Source organism: Telopea speciosissima, chromosome 6, assembly GCF_018873765.1.
Source record: "Telopea speciosissima isolate NSW1024214 ecotype Mountain lineage chromosome 6, Tspe_v1, whole genome shotgun sequence".
Taxonomy (NCBI): domain Eukaryota; kingdom Viridiplantae; phylum Streptophyta; class Magnoliopsida; order Proteales; family Proteaceae; genus Telopea; species Telopea speciosissima.
The window spans coordinates 26,517,216-26,539,634 of NC_057921.1; the positions used below are offsets into that span (position 1 = coordinate 26,517,216).

A 22,419-nucleotide genomic window follows, 5' to 3' on the forward strand; every position below is an offset into this window, starting at 1 on the left:
TGTATAGCCCGCACCTTACTCTCGTCCATCCTTAGTGTTCCACCCCCAATCTTATGCCCTAGGAACATCACCTCCTCTTGGGCAAAAGAACATTTCTCCTTCTTAACATATAACTGATTGTCCTTCAGCACCTTGAAGACAATCCTCAGATGTTGCACATGTTCCTCTAGGGTGTTACTATAGACCACGATGTCGTCTAAGTACACCACCACGAACTTGTCGAGGTAGGGATGGAAGACCTTGTTCATCAATGTGCAAAATGTGGCTGGTGCATTGGTGAGGCCAAAGGGCATAACCAAGAACTCATATGAGCCATACCGTGTCACACATGTGGTCTTGGCTTCATCTCCCTCAGCGATGCGGACTTGGTAGTAGCCCGACCGCAAGTCTAGCTTAGTAAAGTACCTTGCCCCACCAAGTCTATCAAATAGACCAGCTATCAAAGGAATGGGGTATTTGTTCTTGATGGTTACCTTGTTTAGCGCCCGATAGTCGATGCATAGTCGAAGTGACCCATCATGCTTTCGTTGAAAGAGAACTGGGGCGCCATATGGAGCTTTGGACGGGCGAACGAACCCAGCATCAAGTAAGTCCTTCAGCTGCTTCCTTAGCTCCTCCAACTCTGGCGGCGACATTCGATAAGGTGCCATGGCTGGTGGCTTGGCACCGGGCTCCAATTCGATTGCATGATCCACCTCCCTCCTAGGTGGAAGTCTTTTTGGCAGCTCTGGTGGCATGACATCCTTGAACTCCTCAAGGACCTTCTCCACTGGCTTGGGCAACACCTCCATAAGGCTATTCTCCTTCTCCTCGAGCAATGCCGCAAGGTAGGTGTCTTCCCCCTTCTTGACCCCTTTCTCCAACTGCATGGCTGAGAGTAGCTTGGGGCCTTCCTTGGTCCCTTGCATTGTTGGGACCATGCACGGTGCACCTTCCTCCATGATGCACACAGTGCTGATGAATGGCATGGGTATAGCCTTGACCCTCCTTAAGAACTCCATACCCAACACCACTTGAAAATCATCCATAGGCACCACCGACAAGTCTACGGTGCCTTTCCACGTCCCGATGCTCATCTCGACCCCTCGAGTGACACCTTCAATGGGACGAGCTTGGGAGTTAACCGCCTTGAGCCATCCTCCCTCCTTGGACACCTTTAGTCCAAGCTTCTTTGCCTCCTCCATTGAGACAAAGTTGTGTGTGGCGCCTGTGTCAACCATAGCTCGCAAGGACTTCCCGTTGATGTGCGCCTCCACATACATAAGCCCCTTTTGAGAGGTAGTGGCCTTGACCTCCGTCGCCTTGGCCTTGATAGCACCCAGTTGTTGTAGGGACCCCACGTGTGCTTCCTCTTCACCCTTCTCCAATAGGGCATTGAGAGCTTTCCTCTTAGGGCAATCCCTAGCCCAGTGTGGCCCGTCGCACAAGAAGCACTTGTCCCTTGGAGTGAACTTATCCTTCTTGTCAAACTTGGCCTTACCCTCCTTGCTTGTAGTAGCCTTACTACTTCCTTCCTTGGGAGGGTATTTCTTGGGACCTTTCTCTCCCCCACCATTTCCTCCATTGCTCTTCTTGGCCTTAGCATTATCTTCTCTCCTGAACTCCACCAATGACTCTGCTGCTGCTATGGCCGAAGCAAGATCTTGCACGCCTCGGTGTTGTAGTTCTTGCGCGGCCCAACCTTGGAGACCATCCAAGAAGTTGAAGAGAAGTTCTTCATCGGTCATACGAGGGACCTCAAGCATAAGTGTTGAGAATTCCTTGACATAGTCCCTAATAGACCCAGTGTGTTTCAGCCTTGTAAGGCTCTTTCTAGCCAAGTAAGCAGCATTTTCTGGGTAGAATTGCTTCTTTAATTCCTTCTTGAACTCATCCCAGTTGTCTATGGTGCACGTACCTCTTTCTATGTTGGCATGCCTCCTTCGCCACCATAGAGTTGCTGTGTCGGTGAGGTAAAGTGTTGCGGTCCGCACCTTAGTCGCCTCGTCCTCGAGTGCCATCGCCTCGAAGTACCTCTCCATGTGCCACACAAAGTTGTCAACTTCCCATGCATCTCTCTTCCCATCGAATGGCTTGGGCTTTGGTACCTCCACCCTAGGTACCTCACGCGAGGTAGTGGCTCCCTCCCCCGGCCGCTGCCCTCCTACACATTGCCCAATCCGCTTGTACCTCATCGATGCGAGCATCCATCTTGGCCAATGCATCCCATACTTGAGCCTTGAAGCTGGCAAACTCTTCCTGTTGGGCGTGCACTATGGTGTTGAGAGTGGTTTGTAGGGACTCCTTGAGTTCCCCCATTTGGCTCACTAGCTCCTCCTTGAGCTCCATCACGTGGCCTTCGAGCTCCTCCCCACTTTGCTCCACAACATCGAGGCGCTCCTTCACCTTGGCTGTTGCTAGCTCCACCTGAGCTAGGCGTGGCTCCATAGCTCCACTAACGTCCACAGACTTGTCCTTGTCTCTTCGCCTCTCCTTGGTGGGAATGGCCTCCCTCCCACGGGCTTGCTCGCACACCATCATGTCTATGACTTCCGATTCGTTAGCCATGATGTCGAATCCACAAGTATCTTCCCTCGCAACCGAAGCTCTGATACCACACTTGTCACGGCCTTAGACCTTACTAAGCAACCACGTAGGCACTTAGCACTCACTCTAGCACTAAGTCAGCCTTTCACCAACTCTAGCAAGGGACTTGGGAAGAGAACTTAGAGAACACTAGAGGGACTTTGAAAGAATACACTTGAATTGCTTGAAAGCTTTGAGTACAAGACTTGATAGCTTGCTTGCTTGATGCCTTGGCCAAATGAGGCCACCTCTATTTATAGGCAACCAAGCCTACAATGAATGGCTATGATATTTACATGTGTCCTCCATCCAACGGTGGAGAACCCTCTAGAATAGAGTCTAGAATAATCCTAGATATTTACAAGAGTGCTCTAGAAGCTTGCTAGATCTTTCCTAGCTTCTAGAGGTTCTTCAATACTTCTAGAATGAGTCTAGCCTCTTCCAAGTATGGAGAGTTCTAGACCATGGTTCTTCCTCGGCCCAAGGTCCATGTCAATGGGCCTTGCAAGTCTTAGCCTTGGGCCATAATTAGGCAGGCTGTGACAGTATGCTACCTTCTTTCCACTGGATTCTGTGTAACCTAATGTTGAAGACAAGAGTTTCTAATTCCTATCGTGGGTTAGCTTTAACACGTCTTTCTGTTCTTCACATAATACCCTCCACTTGCTCCTTTTTATTCATCCTTATTTTGCTTCTTCCTAGTTTACCCTTTATACTAGCTACGTTATAAACCTTTGCTTGTGTTTTGGAGTTGCAACAAATTACAACTCTGTCATTCACTTATGAACTTCAACTAATTTACAGAATTGCCACCCTCCTTGTAAACATTGATTTATTTACTATTTTGCCATCTAACCTTTGATTCCAGTGTTTCCTTGTATGGGTGGGCCCGCAAGCGATCCGATTTGGGTCTTCTGAAACCCGGATCTGCATTATTTGGTATTAAAGCTGAAATCCTCGATGACGATCTACCCTGAATTTATTATTCTTTTGGAGCAGTTCGCAAAGGAATTTCAGAATGGATTTTTCTGATAACAAATTGGATTTTTGGGATCTTCGATTGGGTTTTCGAGAACTCATAAATAGTATCAACCGTTTTATGATAAAGCGTGCAGCGTGCTAGAACCCTTAGAGGACGAATTAGTGGTGATAGAAAAAGTAGACAACAAAAGTGACGATCAAGGTGAAGAGAATGGTCCAATCAAGGTTGCAGTTGAAGAATTTATCGACAATCCGATTTCAGTTATGAAACCTTATGATCAGAATCCCATCGAAGAGATATCGCTTGCTAACAACCATCAGAAGATCGTGACGATTGTTTGTGAGATGCACTGGATCATCACCCCATTAAAGCCGATGTTTGTGGCTGCCGATCGAGTGGTGCTGATCCTCTCATTTTATAAAACTCATGGTCGTTGCACTGCCTTGGATCGACCCAAACCCATTTGGGTATCTAGACGGTGATGAACCGGGTCCGATTAAGTTTGAATTTAGTAGGTTATCTTTGTTTTAGTATTTGGGTTTATCTGAAACTGGGTCAATTAGGAGTTTGAGTTATTTATAATATTTTTTTGCTATTGATAGTCTTAGATAGGGTCGAATTAATTATAGCGTGTTTCAAAGTCTGTTCAGAGTTTTATTTAGGATTTTATTTCAGTTATCAGTCTTTGTTAGGATTCTTTATTTGTTTCTTTGAATACAAAGTATTAACCTACGCAAGTTGTAGATTTGGAATGAAAGATTTTGAATGGGTTATGTTGCCAGAATGGTACAAACCTATTCTCCTTTCTGCCTTTCTTTTCGACTGGTTTTGCGTTTACACTGTGGGACGACAATACCAGATTTTAAAGAAACCAATTGCTGCCCCTTTATCCTCAATTGATTGGCCTTGAGTTTTGGGCTGCTGAATCATCGCTCTAAGGCGATTCACACGTTAGAGACTCGTGCCCAGAAGTTTATACTTTGCTGTGAGAATCAAGCACTTGTAGAAATCTGCAACTGTGATTTCAGAGATTCAAATCTCACTGGGTTGTGGATGCTTGGTACTGTTACGGCTTCTAATCAGCAGAGGATCACTTCCCTTTGCCAGAGATTTTGAGCTGATTGGAACTCGTATGAGTCCTCTTGACCGCATGCTACCTTCCTTCCGCTGGTTCCTGTGTAACCTAATGTTGAAGACAAGAGTTTCTAATTCCTATTGTGGCTTAGCTTTAACCCTTCTTTCTGTTCTTCCCATAATACCCTCCACTTGCTCCTTTATTCTTATTCATCCTTATTTTACTTCTTCCTAGTTTACCCTTTATACTAGGTACGTTTTAAACCTTTGCTTGTATTTTGGAGTTCCAACAAATTAAACCTCTGCATTAGATAGCTTCCATTCTTAGGAAACGGATGAGACGTCAAGCCCGCAAGAATCTGAAAATATTCCTAGGGAATACCCAATGAATTCCAAAGAAATAAAAAGTAACGGTCCCAAATTTCCCTAGGAGGTAGATTTAATGAAAAGATTTTTTAGGTTATTTATTTATTTATATTATGAAGATGCATGATCGTTATTTGATCTGTTGTTATCGAGTTTAACCAAATTGGACAGCTACGATTTTAAGAGCTTGCTTCTTATAGACAAGGAATATAGTGAAGTTCATTATCTACTGAGGCTAGGGTCCACTTTTTATATTAAAAAAAAAGAATAACATCAAATTTAGTAAATTCTAGAGCAAAGATCAGAATGCGGCAGAACCAGGAACCGTCCTGCTAAAACCTGGAACCGACCCATCCCATTGCTAAATGAGACGGTTCTGGGAGCTCATTTTGGGATTGATTACTAAATGGGACGGGACAATTCTAGGACAGGTTTCCAAATGGTTCTAGAACAGAATGACCAATAGGAACCGGCTGGAACCGAAATCAGCAGGACCCATTTAAAATGCATATTTAATCCTAATAATACTTAATAGTTGTAGGGATTATGTCGTAATTACCAAGAAAAAAGGGTTGATGTTTGATTATTTATATGCTTAGGAATATATATTTGTTGGATTATATGGGCCAGAATATCGTGGGGGGTATTCTGGACTTTTTACTGTTTTATTCTTGTTTCTATTATGTGGGTTTAGTCCCACATTGCTTACTTGTAATTCTGTCCTCTATTCTCATTAATATAAATTAGGAGCTTGGGGTGATCATTAATCATCCAGGCTTAACTCTAGTTTTATTCCTGTTATCATGGCATCAGAGCAGGTTTTGAACTAGGGTCCTTCACAGCCCCATTCTTGATCTCTTTTCTTCTTTTTCACTTCTTTTCCTTCTCTTCTCCTCTCTGTTTTGTTCTCCATTCTCCCATAGGGCAGCACTGATGAGGTGATCACTTGATCCAGTTGCTGCCCTCCATCACCTCATTCAATGACACAAAATTCTGCTCAATAGGAACCAGCCTCCTTGCCTGCGATATTTGAAGATTCAAGGTTTTTTTTGGATTGATTTCATCTCTCAATTAGAGATCAATCCCCCTTCTTGAAGATCAAGACCTGCAGTAGATTTCTCCAAGTTCCTGTCTCCATTCTTTAAAGGTTTCCTCAGATCGATTCTTTCCATATCAAGGTTTTCTCAAAACCCTGACAATTATTGATCTGGGGGTTTCAGATGTCCATTGAAGCTGATTTTTGGAGGAGTGATCCAGCACCATTAGAAGACCACTCGACCCCAATTTCAGCCCTTTTTGCTGAGTTTTTGACTGATTTCTACCCTACATCGATCTCACCAAATCAAGGTTTTTTCTAAAACCCTGCAAAAGTCGATCTAGGGGATTGCCATCTCTGTTGCTGCTGATTTTTTGGGACATCTATTGCTGCATATAAAGAGGTCAATCCCTCAATTTTCAGCACTTCTCTTGGAGTTTTTACTGGCTTTTCCCTCACAACAGCCATTCACTGCGATTTGGGCGTCTCTACTGTGATCATGGGTGACTCAGCTAATTCTACTGCCACTTCTGTTGGTGATGGCCAAGGCAAATCAGAATTTCATACCTTTCTTACTAATCCAATCAAATTGAATGGTTCTAATTACTTACTTTGGTCTCGGTCTGCTTCCTTTGCCGTTGCTGGCCGTGGCCTTACTGGTCACATTAATGGCACCCCTGGTATGCCAACTAAGACTGTTCATGCTCAAGAAAGATGGCTTGCAAATTATGGTGTTCTCATGTCCTACCTGATTGGTTTTATGACTTTAGATCTGCAACATAATTTTCTTCTCCTTGATACAACCTCTCAGATTTGGGCTGCTTGTAAGGAAACTTAGGGGCAGCTTGGCAATGATGCCCAAGTATATGAACTCAGGTAGAAGGTCTTCCACACTACTCAGGGAGACTTTTCAGTTTCCAAATATTATGCTACTCTACGTAGTTTGTGGCAACAATTGGACCACTTCTCTGATTTCCACCCTACTACAGTTGCTGGCATTGCTTGATATAAGAAGCATGTAGACAAGATCAGGGTGTATGACTTTTTGGTTGGTTTAAATGTGGACTATGACCAGATTCGTGTTCAAGTATTGGGCCATAAGCCTTTTCCCACACTTGAACAATCCTATGCCTTGGTGTCCTCTGAGGAAAACCATAGGGCTGCTATGCTTCACCCACCTATTATTGACAGATCAGCCCTCAAGGCTGCTGCCTCGGTTACTCTTACAACCTGTTGGCACTGCTTCTCTTGGTGATTCTACTACAGGGACTGCTGTTTGTGAGCACTGTCATAAACCCTACCACACCAAAGAGAAGTGCTGGAAACTTCATGGGAAACCTACTGACTTCGAAGCAAAAAGGGCTGCCAAGACAAAGACAAACTCAAAGAACAAGGCTCATCACACTAAGACTGTTACTACAGCCCCTGCTACTGACATTGGTCTATCCCAGGATGTTCTACAAGCATTCCTACGTGTGCTAAGGACTTCCGCTGCTGCTGCTGCTTCTACTACATCTGCTGATACTGCCAACTCCGCTGCTCCTTCAGGTTCACACTTTTCCCGGTCAGGTATTCCATTTGGTGGTCACTATGCTTCTGTAGCTCCCCACCCTTGGATCATAGATTCTAGAGCTACAGATCACATGACCGGTTCCTCTAGCCTGTTCCATCGTTATTCTCCCACTTCTGGGAAAGACAAGGTCAAAGTAGCTGATGGTTCCCTTTCCTTCATATCTGGGAAATGAATCATTAACTATACTTCTTCTCTTCCTTTGTCCTCTGTTTTACATATTCCTAATTTTACTACTAACCTTCTTTCTGTTAGTAGTATTACTCGTGATCTTAATTGCAAAGTAACCTTTTTTCCTTCCCATTGTGTTTTTCAGGGTTTGGACTCTAGGAAGACGATTGGATTGGATAAAGTACATGGTGGATTGTACCTGCTTGAAGATGGTCGTCCCTCTCCACTACCATTACCTTCTCCGCTACCTCAGAACTCCTTGGTCTCTTTTGAACTTTTCCAATGGCACTCTAGATTAGGTCACCCTCCATTAGGAATTTTAGCACATTTATTTCCTAGTTTGGTCACCCCATGTACTAAGGATGACTTTTTTTGTGAGGCTTGTGTTATGGCCAAACAGACATGCTCCACTTATTCTTTATCAAATAAAAGGAGTTCTTCTTGTTTTCAATTGGTGCATTCTGATGTTTGGGGTCCTAGTCGTAAAACATCTCTAGGCACACATGGGTGTATCTTTTACACACAAAAAATCAGGTTTTTGAGTGTTTTCGGCATTTTCATAAAATGGTCCAAACTCAGTTCCAGGGTACTCTCAAAATATTGAGAAGTGATAATGGAACAGAGTATAACGAATCTCAATTTAAAAACTATCTAGCTGACCATGGTATTGTTCACCAGACCAGCTGTGTTGATACCCCTGCTCAGAATGGTGTGGTAGAAAGGAAAAACCGCCACTTGTTAGAGGTGGCCAGGGCTTTGATGTTTGCTAGACATGTCCCATCTCAGTATTGGGGAGATGCTATCCTTACTGCTGCCTATCTCATCAATAAGCCCCCTTCCCGGGTCCTTGACTCCCGTAGTTCAGCTGAGGTTTTACTGGGGAATTCCTCCTTTATTGTTACTCCCAAGGTGTTTGGTTGTGTGTGTTATGCTAGAGATACTAAGTCTCCAAACAAACTTGAACCTAGGGGGTTACGTTGTATTTTCTTGGGTTATTCTCCAACCCAGAAGGGTTTCAAGTGCTACCACCCCCCTTCCCGCTGTACTTTGGTCAGTATGGCTGTTATTTTTCATGAGACCGTTTCCTATTATTCTTCACCACCTCTTCAGGGGGAGAGTTCTAGTGAAGATGTGCTATCCTTTGAGGTTCCTCCTTTTCTAACCCCTACAGCTGCTGTCCAGCCACTTGAGGCTGCTGTCCAACCTCTTACGGCTGCTGCCCAGCCTCCTTTGACTACTGTCCAACCTCCCTTAGCTGTTGCCTAGCCCCCTCTAGCTGTTTCCCCCTCATTCGAAGGGAGTCCTTTACAGGGGGAGACCATGGGAAAGAGTATTATTGATGTTCCTATTCAGGGGGAGCTGACTCTTGTCCAGAGAACTATTGGTGAGTTTCAGAAGAAGATTGACAACTCCAATATGATCACCTATAAAAAGGGAAGCACCAAAAGGGGGCAGCTTCAATCCACTGTAGCACCGATACCCATCCAGTTGCCGGCTCAAGATCCAGATTCTTCCACTACTGGTAAGCTCTCTTCTTCTGACCTACCTATTGCTCATCGCAAAGGTACTAAGACTTGCACTCTGCATCCCATATCTCGTTTTGTTTCTTATAGTTCTTTTTCTCCTTTTCGTGCATTTGTATCTTCTCTTTCTTCTGTTTCCATTCCTAAAAATTGGCAGGAAGCGTCTACAGATGGAAAGTGGAAGGCAGCAATGTTGGAAGAAATGAGAGCACTACACAAAAATAATACGTGGGATCTTATGGCTCTTCCTCCAGGGAAAAAACCAGTTGGATGTAAATGGGTCTTTGTGGTCAAACTGAAGGCAGATGGGACACTAGATCGGTATAAGGCACGATTGGTTCCAAAGGGGTTCACTCAAACTTATGGAGTTGACTATCAGGAGACCTTTGCACCAGTGGCAGAACTCAACACTATGAGGGTGTTATTATCTTGTGCTGCAAATCTTGAGTGGGATCTTCAGCAGTTGGATGTATAGAATGGCTTCCTCCATGGGGAGCTTGAGGAAGAGGTATACATGGATGTTCCACTAGGTTTCTCTGATGACAGGACCAGGGGCAAGGTCTATAAATTGAAGCGTGCTCTTTATGGTTTAAAGCAGTCACCTAGAGCCTGGTTTGGCAGGTTTCACAAGGCTATGATTTTAGCAGGATATGAGCAAAGCAATGTTGATCACACTTTGTTTATCAGACGAGTTGGTGACAAAGTAACTATTCTCATAGTCTATGTGGATGATATTGTGGTCACTGGTAATGATGGTGATGCTATTAAGAAATTGAAGCACTTCCTTGGCCGTGAGTTTAAAGTAAAGGATCTGGGGACTCTAAAATATTTTCTAGGGATAGAAGTTGTTCGATCTTTAAAGGGCATCTTTCTTTCTCAAAAGAAATATATCCTAGATCTATTGTCTGAGAGTAGGTTGCTAGGTTGTCATCCTTCAGATACTCATATGGAAGCTTCTACAAGACTTAGGGAGAAAGAGGGTGAACCTGTCGACAAAGGTCGTTATCAGCGATTAGTGGGCAAACTAATCTTTCTCTCTCACACGACCTGACATAGCCATTGCTGTAAGTTTGGTGAGCCGGTTTATGCATGATCCTTATTCCTCTCACATAGTGGCAGTCCTTCGTATTTTACGATATTTGAAGTCTGCTCCCAGAAAAGGAATTCTTCTCTCTCCCAATGGTCATCTGAAGGATGAAGCTTATACCGATGCCAATTGGGTTGGCTCTACTGACAGAAAGTCAATTTCTGGCTATTGTTCTTTTGTGTGCAGAAACCTTGTCACGTGGCGTAGCAAGAAGCAGAATGTTGTGGCAAGGTCCAGTGCTGAAGTAGAGTTCCGTGCAATGGCTCAAGGAATCTGTGAACTTTTGTGGCTTAGAGGATTGTTGCAGGATATTGAAGTTGTTGTCCATCTTCCAATGATGCTTTATTGTGATAATAAAGCAGCCATTAGCATTGCTCATAACCTTGTCCAGCATGATCGTATTAAGCATGTTGAGGTTGACCGACATTTCATCAAGGAGAAGCTCGAAGCCGGACTCATCTGTGTTCCCTTTGTGAAGTCTGCTGATCAATTAGCCGATGTGTTCACCAAGGGGCTAAGTGGCAAAGTGTTTCTTCCTATCTTAGTCAAGTTGGGCATGCACGACATATATGCTCCAACTTGAGGGGGGAGTGTTGGATTATATGGGCCAGAATACCGTGGGGGGTATTCTGGACTTTTTTATTGTTTTATTCTTGTTTCTATTATGTGGGTTTAGTCCCACATTGCTTACTTGTAATTCTGTCCTCTTTACTCATTAATATAAATTAGGAGCTTGGGGTGATCATTAATCATCCAAGCTTTACTCTAGTTTTATTCCTATTAACAATATTCAGTCATATGTATTCTTGGGAAGTTATTTGTATACTTAGGAATTTTGGACAAAGTGTTTGAGTGCCCAGAACTGTTAAACTGGAATCAGACTGTCTCATTATTAAACGGGTCTGGATCTTAGTTTTGGAACTGTTAATAAACAGGATGATCTGGGATTGGCCCCTTGGGACCGGAACCAATTAGGAACCGCCCCAATTACCCAGAACCGTTGCAAATGATACCCTAATTACGGCCCTAGATGAACCATACATTCAAACATCAATTTACTGCCCTAAATAAATTATGCTTTTTCAAAGTACAAGTGCAAGTGGCCAAATTCTGAGTTCAAGCATTAAAAACAGATGCTTTGTTAATGTTTGTAGTGATGCTTCATAATCAGTGTTCCAAATCAGACTAGATCAGGTGATCGGTCTGTCATCAACCTAGATTTACAATTTTTTCCATGTTCTGAATCATGGACCCTTATATGATAAAAATGATTGGTTTCTAGAGACCTAAGAGCTTAGGTTAGAAACTCAGTTGAAAACCAGAATCCCAGTGAAAATAAGATTTAGAAAAATTCCAATAAGTAATATTCAACAATTCAGATGGGAATGAAATTCTGGTCGAAGGTCCTTTAGTGATCTAGAACAACTCCTCAAAAGATGAGTTTGATCCAGTGGTCTGATATGGAGTTATAAGGGTATCCTACTAGGAATAGGATTCTTTGAAATAGAATTTCAGAAGTGACTATCAATGGCAGATCTTTTGGGTTCAAACCAGCAATTAAAGAATATTGAAACACCAATAGAGTTCCGCAATAATATAAGAATACTTAGCAGAAACAGAAAATCAAATCTGATCTTAAAATAGAATAGAACTAGAAATCCAACTTGAAGTAGGACTCTGATAATTCAGCACAAAAATCAAAATTTGAAACTGTGCGATCTGAGAAGGTTGAGAATAGAAACCAATTTCTATGTATGGAAGCAGAATTGAAATCCAATGGTTAGATTTGAAGATTCAGAAACTTCCTAGTTGGAGTTGGAATTCAAGAAACCAGAAAAAAGATAAGAATTTTATGCTAAGAACAAAATCGGAATTGGAAATTGATATCAGGAGAGAAGGGAATCGCAGAAACTAACCTTGTAATCAATGGAGAAGAAGAAGAAAAGAGAAGAAATCAGTTATGGGATACTAATCCCTTATGCATTGCCCCAAAAAAACTCATATTCTTTACTCAAACCATCTTCAATTGATTGGGGAGGGGGTGCATTACATCTATAAAAACCTTCTAAAATTCCTAACTTGGCTCATAAAAGGACTCTTAATCACCCTCTAACTTAAAGTAAATAGACTCAAAACAGAACTCTTAAAAGCTATTAAAGGGCGTACCCAGTGCACGAGGCTTCCGCCACTGCGGGGTCTGGGGAGGGTCATAATGTACAAGGTTTGAGGCTGTTTCCAGACTCGAACCCGTGACCTCTAGGTCACAATGGAGCAACCTTAACCGTTGCACCAAGGCCCGCCCTCTTAAAAGCTATAAGTATCCTAATTTAATTCAAACACTTAAAACTACTAATCCCATGTATCAACTTTACCTCCACTTTATAGGCTTATAAATTATGCCCATTACAACGAGCCTAATAAAATAATAGGTCTATAATATGACTGTCCCATGTATCAACTTTACCTTCACTTTATAGGCTTATAAATTATGCCCATTACAGCGAGCCCAATAAAATAATAGGTCCAACCTATAATATAACTGTCCAAACCTTGATTTCAGCCCATTGGAATGCCAACTGCTCTGTGGAGGCCTTCTAAACTTATACGTAGGCATCCATACGGGATTAATGTCTAATGCAACCGCATCAGTCTCCCCGATGCTGATAAAAACTCGTCGAGTTTTATAGTAGCAGGGGATCTACACCACTCGGTCGGCATCAACGATAAATCGCCTTGATTCAATGATTCGTTGCTTCTCACGAGCAACACAAACAAAATCAGTGACGATATTGAAGATTTGTTGTGGAAGAGCAATTTCCATGTGTTCGATCTCTAAAGTGTCGATCGTGATTTGCTCCTCCTCAACATAATCTTCTGTAGGAAGCTCTTGATTTTTATTTATTTTTTTTATCAAATCATCGATCAATTTACCTTTGATTCATATCATGGGCTCCTCTTTAGTGTCTTCATCGTCAAAGGCTTCCTCGATCAACTTGTGGTTGCAGAACTTCAAATATATTTTTGATTGAATTCTTCAGAAGCTTGTCTTTGGTACTTACTTTGATTATGTAATTATGTATACTTTCTTGGAGTGTATGTAATAGTTCGTAATATAAGGGCCAATTTCTCTGCTGAAAAGCTTTTTTTTAAGGTTCTGTTTTGATACCAATTGATGAGTTTCTAGAGACCTAAGAGATTAGGTTAGAATGTCAGTTAAAAACTAGAACGCAGTGAAGAGAAAAAGACCAGATGTATAAAAAATCCAGTGAGTAATAATCAACAACTCATATGGGAATGAAATTCTGGTCAAAGATCTCTTTACTAGAACAACTCCTCAAAAGATGAGTTCAATCCAATGGTCTGATCTTAATAGGAATGGGATTCTTTGAAACTGAATTTCAGAAGTGACTATCAATGGCAGATCTTTTGGGTTCAAACCATAGTTAGTTAAAACGGGAACGGCCAAAAAAAACTTTGTTCGGGACGGCGTGTTTAAAACTGCTTAGAAACTAAACGGGACAGTAAAAAAAATGGTCAAACATTTCGAAAACAGCAAAAAAAAAAAAAAAAACGAAAACTGGCAGTATGCGTTTTAAATGTTTAGAATTTTTAAATACGGGATAAAAAAAACTGCAATATATACATATAAATTAAAGAATTATTACATAATTAATTCCTACATTCCAAGTTCAAAACAGCCATAACAGTCAATTATCCAAGTAGTGCAGAGAAAACTTGCACATAGGAGGGGTTCTTATATTTGATGAACAGTATGAAATTATGGATCCCATCTTTATAGTGAATCAGGCATTCAATTGCAAATTGGGCTGATAAAAGGCCCATAAATACTTTGGATTCTAATCAGGCTTTTCGGGCCATGTGGGGGAAATGTGGCAAGCAACAACGTATAATGCACACTGTCACACACATGGAGATGGGGGCAAAGGCAATAGTCCCACATCGAAGAGGTTCAAAATGAAGGTAACAGAAGTGGCCTATGAAAATGACATTAGGTTTGAGGTTTAAAAGTGGGAATAGCTGTGAGCTTTCCCTACCGCTTTTTGAGAATTGGTGGTGCCAGCTGTCATTTTTCAAATTAAAGAATAGTTTAAAAGTTGTTTTCTGCAACGGACCAAATTCTGTCCTTTTCTTAACTTAAAAACGTAGACGCGTTTTAAACGGCTGATCCAAACAAACCCGTTTTTTGGCGTTCTGGGTTTAGTTTGGCTGAACGCATTTTAAACAGCAAAATAACAGATCGACATTTTAAACGCGTTTAAAATGTGTTTTAACTAACTAAGGTTCAAAATAGCAATTAAAGAATATTAATACTCCAACAGATTTCAACAGTAATATAAGAATACTAAGCTGAAATAGAAAATCAAATCTGATATTAATATACAGTAGAACTAGAAATCCAACTTGAAGTAGGACTCTAAAAAATCAGCACAAAATTCAAAATTTAAAACCGTAGGAAGGTTCAGAATAAAAACCAATAGCTAAGTATGGAAGCAGAATTCAAACTAAATTGTTAGATTTGAAGTTTCAGACAGATCCTAGTTGGGGTAGAAATTGATATGAAGAGAAGAGAATTGCAGAAACTAACCTTGTAATCAATGGAGAAGAAAAAATAGAGAAGAGAACAAATCAGGTATGACATACCAATGCCGTATGCACTGCTCAACAACATCAATACTCTTAAAAAAAACTCATATTCTTTACTCAAATCATCTCAATTGATGGAGGGTGCATTGCATGTATAAAATAAATAGACTCAAAACAGAACTCTTAGAAGCTATTAAGTGTTTGTTCCAAATTTAACTCAAACACTTAACTTCTAATCTCGTGTACTAACTTAATTCCCACTTTATGGGCTTATAAATTAGTCCCGTTACAATGAAACCCAAGAAATAAAAGGCCCAACCTATAGTATAACTACCTTGTAACAATATCAAGGTAGCAAACCAGAGAATCAACTGAGAGAGATGAGAGAGGAATGAGGGAAAAAGGGGACTGACTAGAGAGAAGAGATCGATACTAGCAGTCCCTTCAAAACCTTTATCTATACTGGTGTTGAATACAGTACAAGATTCCTATTTCTAATAGGAATCAAACCATAGTTGTCATGGTGTCGCCATGGCGTCATATAGAATAATGTACTTATTGACCAACGATATGGTATATGTTAGCATATCGACCGATATGGCCTCCATGGCGCCGACATGGACGCCATACCTCGATATATGACCATATCGGCCGATATTATTGATCAAGTGTAAAACCTTAGATTTTAATAATTATAATTTTTTTAAACCTTTTAAAAGATGATGCTTTTATCTTAATGTGTATTGGAGGTGTAACTTGAAAAGTTACACCTGCAATACACATTAACAAAAAAAAAAACAAAAAACAATTGACTATTAATGCCTATACCCTAAATCCCTAATAGAAAATTAGAAATCGAAAAGACTCAAGTCTCAATAGAGAAGGAGAGACCAAGAGAGTCGTTAGAAGGAAGAGACGCTACTTCTTCACCTCTTCGAGCTCCGGCAGTTCTCTCCAGCAGTCCAGCAGCCTCCTTCGTTGGCTCTGGCAAGTTCTCCTAGCAGTCCAGTGACCTCCTTCGTCGGCTCCGGTTAGTAATTATTTATTTATTTTTTATTTGGTAGTTCTTTTTCTTCAGTTCTTCACTTCTTATTCTTCTCCTCCCAGTCCTCCAGCAAGCAACTCTATCCTAAACAAAAGTTCTTCTTCTTCTCACTCACTCACGCACACACACGCAGAGAGAGAGACAGAGCAAGAGAGAGTCATGAGATAGAGAGAGAGTCGACACTCGACATAGGGGTTTTTTCTGTCATTTTTTTCTGGTTTCTCCTTTTATCCATCCCCTGTTCTGATTCACAACAGTTCCCCACGGTTGTGAACTATGCTCGATCATTCCTTCTTAAATCTTAAGCCACATGCACTGGGCAACCTGAACCCCAGAATCTTAAGCCGTAATACCTCTCTTGCGTTGAGTTGGAGCTTTGCAAACAAAGCTTATTTCCTCTCTACCGCCACCTGCAAATCCTGCAATTTCTGGGAATTTTCTTTAAGTTGTTAGTTGTTTGTACTTTGTAGAAGCTTGCCAGCTTGAGCCATTGAAGATTCTATTTGATATTTTGATTTCAGCACTGCCACTTCCCCTTAAGAGTTAAGACTTGATATATTTACAGAAACAGAATTGCCACGCTCTTGTTATTGAAACATTTAGAGCAATTTGATGTTGTAGGGTATATATTATAGCATACTAAATGACATTAAAAATAGAGAAAATAAAAAATAAAACATGGTCGACATGATCGCCATGGCAGGCGACATGTCGATAGATCGATTAGACACCCCTCCACTGTCTTGGATCGTCGTGATGACGTGACAACTATGAATCAAACATAGAACTAACCTTAATTCAACTACTAACTAAACATAACCCTAATAGGACACTTAACCCTAAATCTCAATAGAGGAGAGATTCCCCTATCGAATTACAATTACAACCCTGTGTACCACTTGGTACATATAATTAACACTCCCCCTCAAGTTGGAGTATACATATATCAAAAGAAGGCTCCAGCTTGGACCAATAAGAACAGATATTAAAAGCAACACAAGTCTTGAATAGCAGTTGTAGATGCTAGTGAGCACGAAGAGAAAGACAAGCATTGTTTAGGTAGCAATATCAACTCAAAGATACAAATCATCAGCAACATCAGTAGATAATCGTCATGTCGAACAAATCCAATCAGCAACGAGTAAAATAGGCGGTAGTAAACCTAACCACAATCCATAATATCATATCAGCAACAACAATATCAAAAGCACTTCACAAAGAAGGCCAATAGTAGGTAGTCATCTTCTCAAAGAAAGATAAAAGTGCAACATCCAACGGCTAAATCAAAAGCCCTTCTCAAACAAGGAAGGTAGTAAGTAGTATTCTGCTCAAACAAAGGTAGACATTGAGCCCCAAACAGAGGTCTCAGATAAAAACTCCAATGATAAATAGGCAGTATAGGTTACTGCGGACTAGACAACATCAGATTTTTTTAATATCATCTTCACAAAGAAGGCCAGTATTATGTAGTCATCGTCTTTAAGAAAGACAAAAGTGCCACATCCAATGGCTACATCAAAGGCCCTTCTCAAAGAAGGCAGGTACTAAGTAGTATTCTGCTCAAACAAAGGTAGACATTGAACCCCAAACAGAGGTCTCAGATAAAAACTCGAATGATAAATAAGCAGTATAGGTTACTGCGGACCAAACAACATCAGGTTGTTGTAATACCATCTTCACAGATAAAATTGTTATAAGCAGTATAGGTTACTGCAGACCAAATAGGCAATATAGGTTCCTGCAGACCAAATAGGCAATATAGGTTACTGCAGACCAGGCAACATCAGGTTGTTGTAGACCAAATAAATATGAATTGTTGTTGAATACCATCTTCATAGATTAAATTGTTGTTGTGAACAACTAAATAATAGTAATCTTCAGATAAAAATAGTCTTGAGCAGATAAGAATCTCCAACCTAGTAGATAATAACACTCCAATCTCCCCTTCACGTGTAGCATTACACGTGGACAAATAGTGCAGAGAATGCCATAAAAAAATATTCCACCATCATATAGCAACAATAATCAGCATCGTGAAAGATGAGCATCACAATAAATCCCATAATCAAGAGCAGCTGCAAATAATTTCCAACCTCCCCCTCACGGTAGCAAATAATCTCCGTACCAATCGTTAAAAGAAAAATTCCAATCCCAACAGATATGATCTAGGAGTCCAAGACCTTTAATTGGGTGTTATGGGCGTATAGAACTCAATTATATGGCAATTTCGTAATTTTTCCAAGTAATTCCAGGTTGAAACCCAATTATTGACCATATGTATGGGCTCACCCAAGCAATATAAGACTTAAAGCAAGAGCTTAGCGGCAAAAAAGTAATTATAGCAAAGGTAGAAAAGGTGCTGGTGGCAAAATTGTAAATATCTCAATATAAATAAGAGAATGGCATGAAGACAAGGGTATTTATGGAAAGTGATAAAAGTGTGGGATTTAAAGTATGTCATGATAGGGACATGGGTAACATCCTAACATGGATGACATAGGTTACATGGGGACATGGGGCAATAAAATAAGGGATAAAGAAAAAAGTACCTAAAAGAGGTAATGTGAGGAGGGTAATTCTGGAATCAAAAGTAAAATGTGGGAAATGGATGAATTACCACAAAGTCCAAGGGCAGAATTGGAAATTCTTGAATATGGGGAGTAAGTAATGTGAAGAAGACTTTTCCTTTTGTGAACCATAACACCAGTACCCCGTCGAATTCAACCTGAAAATCTGGCGAAAATCAAGCGGTAAGTTACCGCCAGTAACCACAGGCTTCAGCAGAGGACTGTCAATCTCCTCTGATAACAGCTAGGTAGCAATCTTTATTAAAATAGGAATCTTCACAATCTGATCAATACTATCAGATAGCAGAAATCGATAGCAATAGGTCGCTTCTGGTTAAAAAAATCAGCAGAAACCTTCAGTATATGTTTGATTAGCAGCAAACATACGATAGAAACAGAGGGGTTATCTTCAGCAACTAGGTGTTTTCAGATTTTTTTTCTTCTTCTTCTTCTTCATCCATCTGATACCATGTAACAATATCAAAGCAGCAAACCAGAGAATCGACAGAGAGAGATGAGAGAGGAATGAGGGGAAAAGGGGACTGACTAGAGAGAAGAGATTGATACTAGCAGTCCCCCCAAATCTTTATTTATACTGGTGTTGAATACAAGACACAAATAGGAATCAGACACAGAAATAAACCTTGACTCAACTACTAACTAAAGATAACCCTAATAGGACACTTAATTCCAAATCTCGATAGAGGAGAGATTCCCCTATCGAGTTACAATTACGACCTTATGTACCACTCGGTATATATAATTGACATACCCAAAGTTTAAATTCAGCCCATTGGACTGCCAACTGCTCCTTGGGGGCCTTCTAAAGTTACACATAAGCATCCATACAGGATTAATGTCTAATGCAATTGCACCAAAACACCATCGAAAAGTCAACATGTTGTTTGAACTACCAAGGGTTGAACCATGTGGACTGTTTATGGTTTAGAGCTCCATCATCATGAATCTCTATCTCTATGAAAACTATGGATGTTTCTTATTGTGGTATGCTGAATTGGGGACTATATTTGGTCGTAGTTGCTTGCCCATGACAACTAAATAGATCTCTCGTGATTTATTCTTCTGAAAAGGAAGAGTGATCGGAGTAAAGTATAAATGCCTTAACCTCGGGGTGAATGAAGAGATACTTAATAGTTTGAGATTTCCTTTCAAGAGCTTAATGTGATATCGGACTAAGGAAATTATATCTGTTTACCTAGGTCGACAAATCTGGACTCATGGGCTCCAGACCAGTTAAAGATGATGAGTTTTGGGGGAAACAACCGTGCACATGTTTTCTTTAAGCAGCATGGATGGACTGATGGAGGGAAAATTGACACAAAGTATACTTCAAGGGCTGCTGAGTTATACAGGCAAATACTTTCAAAAGAAGTTGCCAAAAGCATGGCAGAAGAGGCTGGTTTGCCTTCATCACCTGTTGCTTCTCAGTCAACGAACGCAGTCAATGGATTCTCTAATGTGAAGGTCCTTGAAGCTCCAAAAGAAAGTCCTAGTGAAAGACATGAAACTCCAGAAGTTACTCGTTCACCTAGAGCTCCTTCTCATACAGTTAGCACCAGTTCTGTTAAAAAGACCCTTGGTGCAAAGAGGACTGGAAAGACTGGAGGGCTTGGTATCCGGAAGCTTACAACAAAGGTATGTCCTTGTTCTTTCCAGCAAGAATTGGTCAGTCACTAAGAGGAGTATTTGAGGCACATCTCTTCAATTGCTGGTTTGTTTTAGTTTGTGGAAGTTTAAATGAAGTAAATTGATGACTTGAATTTACATAAAATGAATAATAATTGGATTATCTTTGTAAATTCAGCCAAATGAGAGTCTGTATGACCAGAAGCCTGAAGAACCAGCTCCTGCAGTAGCAACTTCAGCCAATGCTACACCAACATTATCCTCTTCATTTCCTTCTCGCTTCGAGTATGTGGAGAATATTCAGTCTGCTGAGACCAGTTCTGGAGGGGCACATGCGATTAGTCATGTTTCGCCTCCAAAGTCATCGAGCTTCTTTGCTGACTATGGGATGGACAGTGGATTTCAGAAAAAAACAAGCTCCAATTCTTCAAAAGTCCAGGCAAGTTTTTAATTTTTTTTGCAGGTTATGTTTGCCTTTTAACTCTTAAGTAGAACCAGTTGATTTTGATGTGTACAGTTGGAATTATTGGACCTTTTTCTTTGTTCTCCGAGATTCAATCCTAGAATATAAAATTCTAAAGTTTAAATAAGGTGGAACCCTGTATGCTCAATGGTTGATGATTGTTCAAGCTTAAAAGTATAGTGATTGCTCTCAGGATTCTGTACTACTGAACTACTGACTGAAAAAGCTAGGGAAGTTTTTCTAATTGTCTGTGCAAATTGATGCTTCATTGGCTCATTGCTTGTGTAATTTACTCTATACGCTTCATAATCATTTGTTCCTTTGGACACTTCCATGCTTATACCCTTTGACCATATTCTTAGTTGCCAAAAATTGTTATGCATTTCTTTTAAGTTAGCAATTTTTCTTTTTACTTCTATACATGTCTTAGTTTTCAGTGATTCATAACCAGATTTTAATATTTTTAGTTGAGAATTGGTTATGGAGCATACATGTTGAGGTAGGCTATGAAGCTCATTTAGGGAGAACCTACCACCTTTTCTCTCTTTTCAGTTTAACCTTTCTATTTGTTGTTTATAATTTTGTATGCACTGTATGGAACTTCTACTAGAATCTAGTAGTTCAGTCCAAGCAAGATGTATTGAGAGATTAGGCTGTCTAAGTAGGGTTTTCCATTAGTCAGGGATATACTTGCTTGGTATCCGAATTCACCCAGGGAGGTTAACATAGCCTTAGCGTAGTTTACTAGGTGTTCTCTCTCACCTTTTTTTCTGCTTCTGGTGACAAAGGATTTGAGTAGGCTTATTCTCAAAGTAGGGGAATGAGCTCTTGTTTAGGTTTTTCTGAACTGGGAATGGAAGCCTAGTGCTGTTTCAAAATATAAGTTACAAAATAAATATAAAAGAGAGCCTCTCCATGATGAACTGTGGCTAAATCTGGCTTGATGTTCTCGGACGGCTCCAGGTCTTCAGATTATATTCACGAGGAACTCGATTTTTTTAGCAGGTAAGATCCTTTTTATGGGTGAATTAGCTGATTGCATGGTGGGGTATTTGGGCCTTCCCTTATAAATGATCAAAAGGATAATATGTAGCTATAGGGGCATAAAGGGCGGATTGAACCTGGCTCTGCCCCTAATGGTTAGGGTTTTGATATGATCCTTAACGTGCTAGATTTGGATTAAAATTTTGAAAGGCCCCTTCCTGGTTAAATTGTAAAACCAGTGAGTCCCATGCCTATGCTTGGTTCACAAAGGCATGGTGGTTTAGGGTTTGTCAACATTCGATCTTTTATAGTGTTGGTTCGATATTTCCAAATCTTGTACTTACCTGAGCGTTTGCCATCCCTATATCATCTTAGAGAAGTGGTTATACATCTGAAGGTGGCAAAAGGATTCTCACCAAATAGTAATACTTATTTGGGGATATTAGAAGAGTTATTCTATATTTTGCAAATTGAGAATTTGGACATTCTGGTTGGTGATGTGTTTCCCTCAGTGAGTGATTTAGTTTGGATCTTCTGTAACACGACTATAGTAACCGTTTCCTTCAGTTTCCCAAACAGAAAGGAAGAATATCTGTTAAATATGTGTTCTATATACTTAAATTTGATGTTATTGCTGTAATATCAGATCTTTTTTAGAAGATTTTTTTTTCTGATAGATAACAATGACACTTTTATTGCAAGGAAAAAGAAGGAATACAAGGCCTATAATACGA

At 40.5% G+C, this 22,419-nt stretch overlaps 1 protein-coding gene across 1 annotated transcript in view; it reads left to right on the forward strand.

Moving 5' to 3' along the window:
* The window catches only part of LOC122664876 (probable ADP-ribosylation factor GTPase-activating protein AGD8), a 44,693-nt gene that overhangs the window by 19,774 nt on the left and 2,500 nt on the right, over positions 1 to 22,419 (forward strand). The window contains exons 4-5 of the mRNA XM_043860900.1: positions 19,812 to 20,247; positions 20,417 to 20,677. Coding sequence (XP_043716835.1) covers positions 19,812 to 20,247; positions 20,417 to 20,677 — 697 coding nt within the window. The remainder of the gene's footprint in view (positions 1 to 19,811; positions 20,248 to 20,416; positions 20,678 to 22,419) is intronic.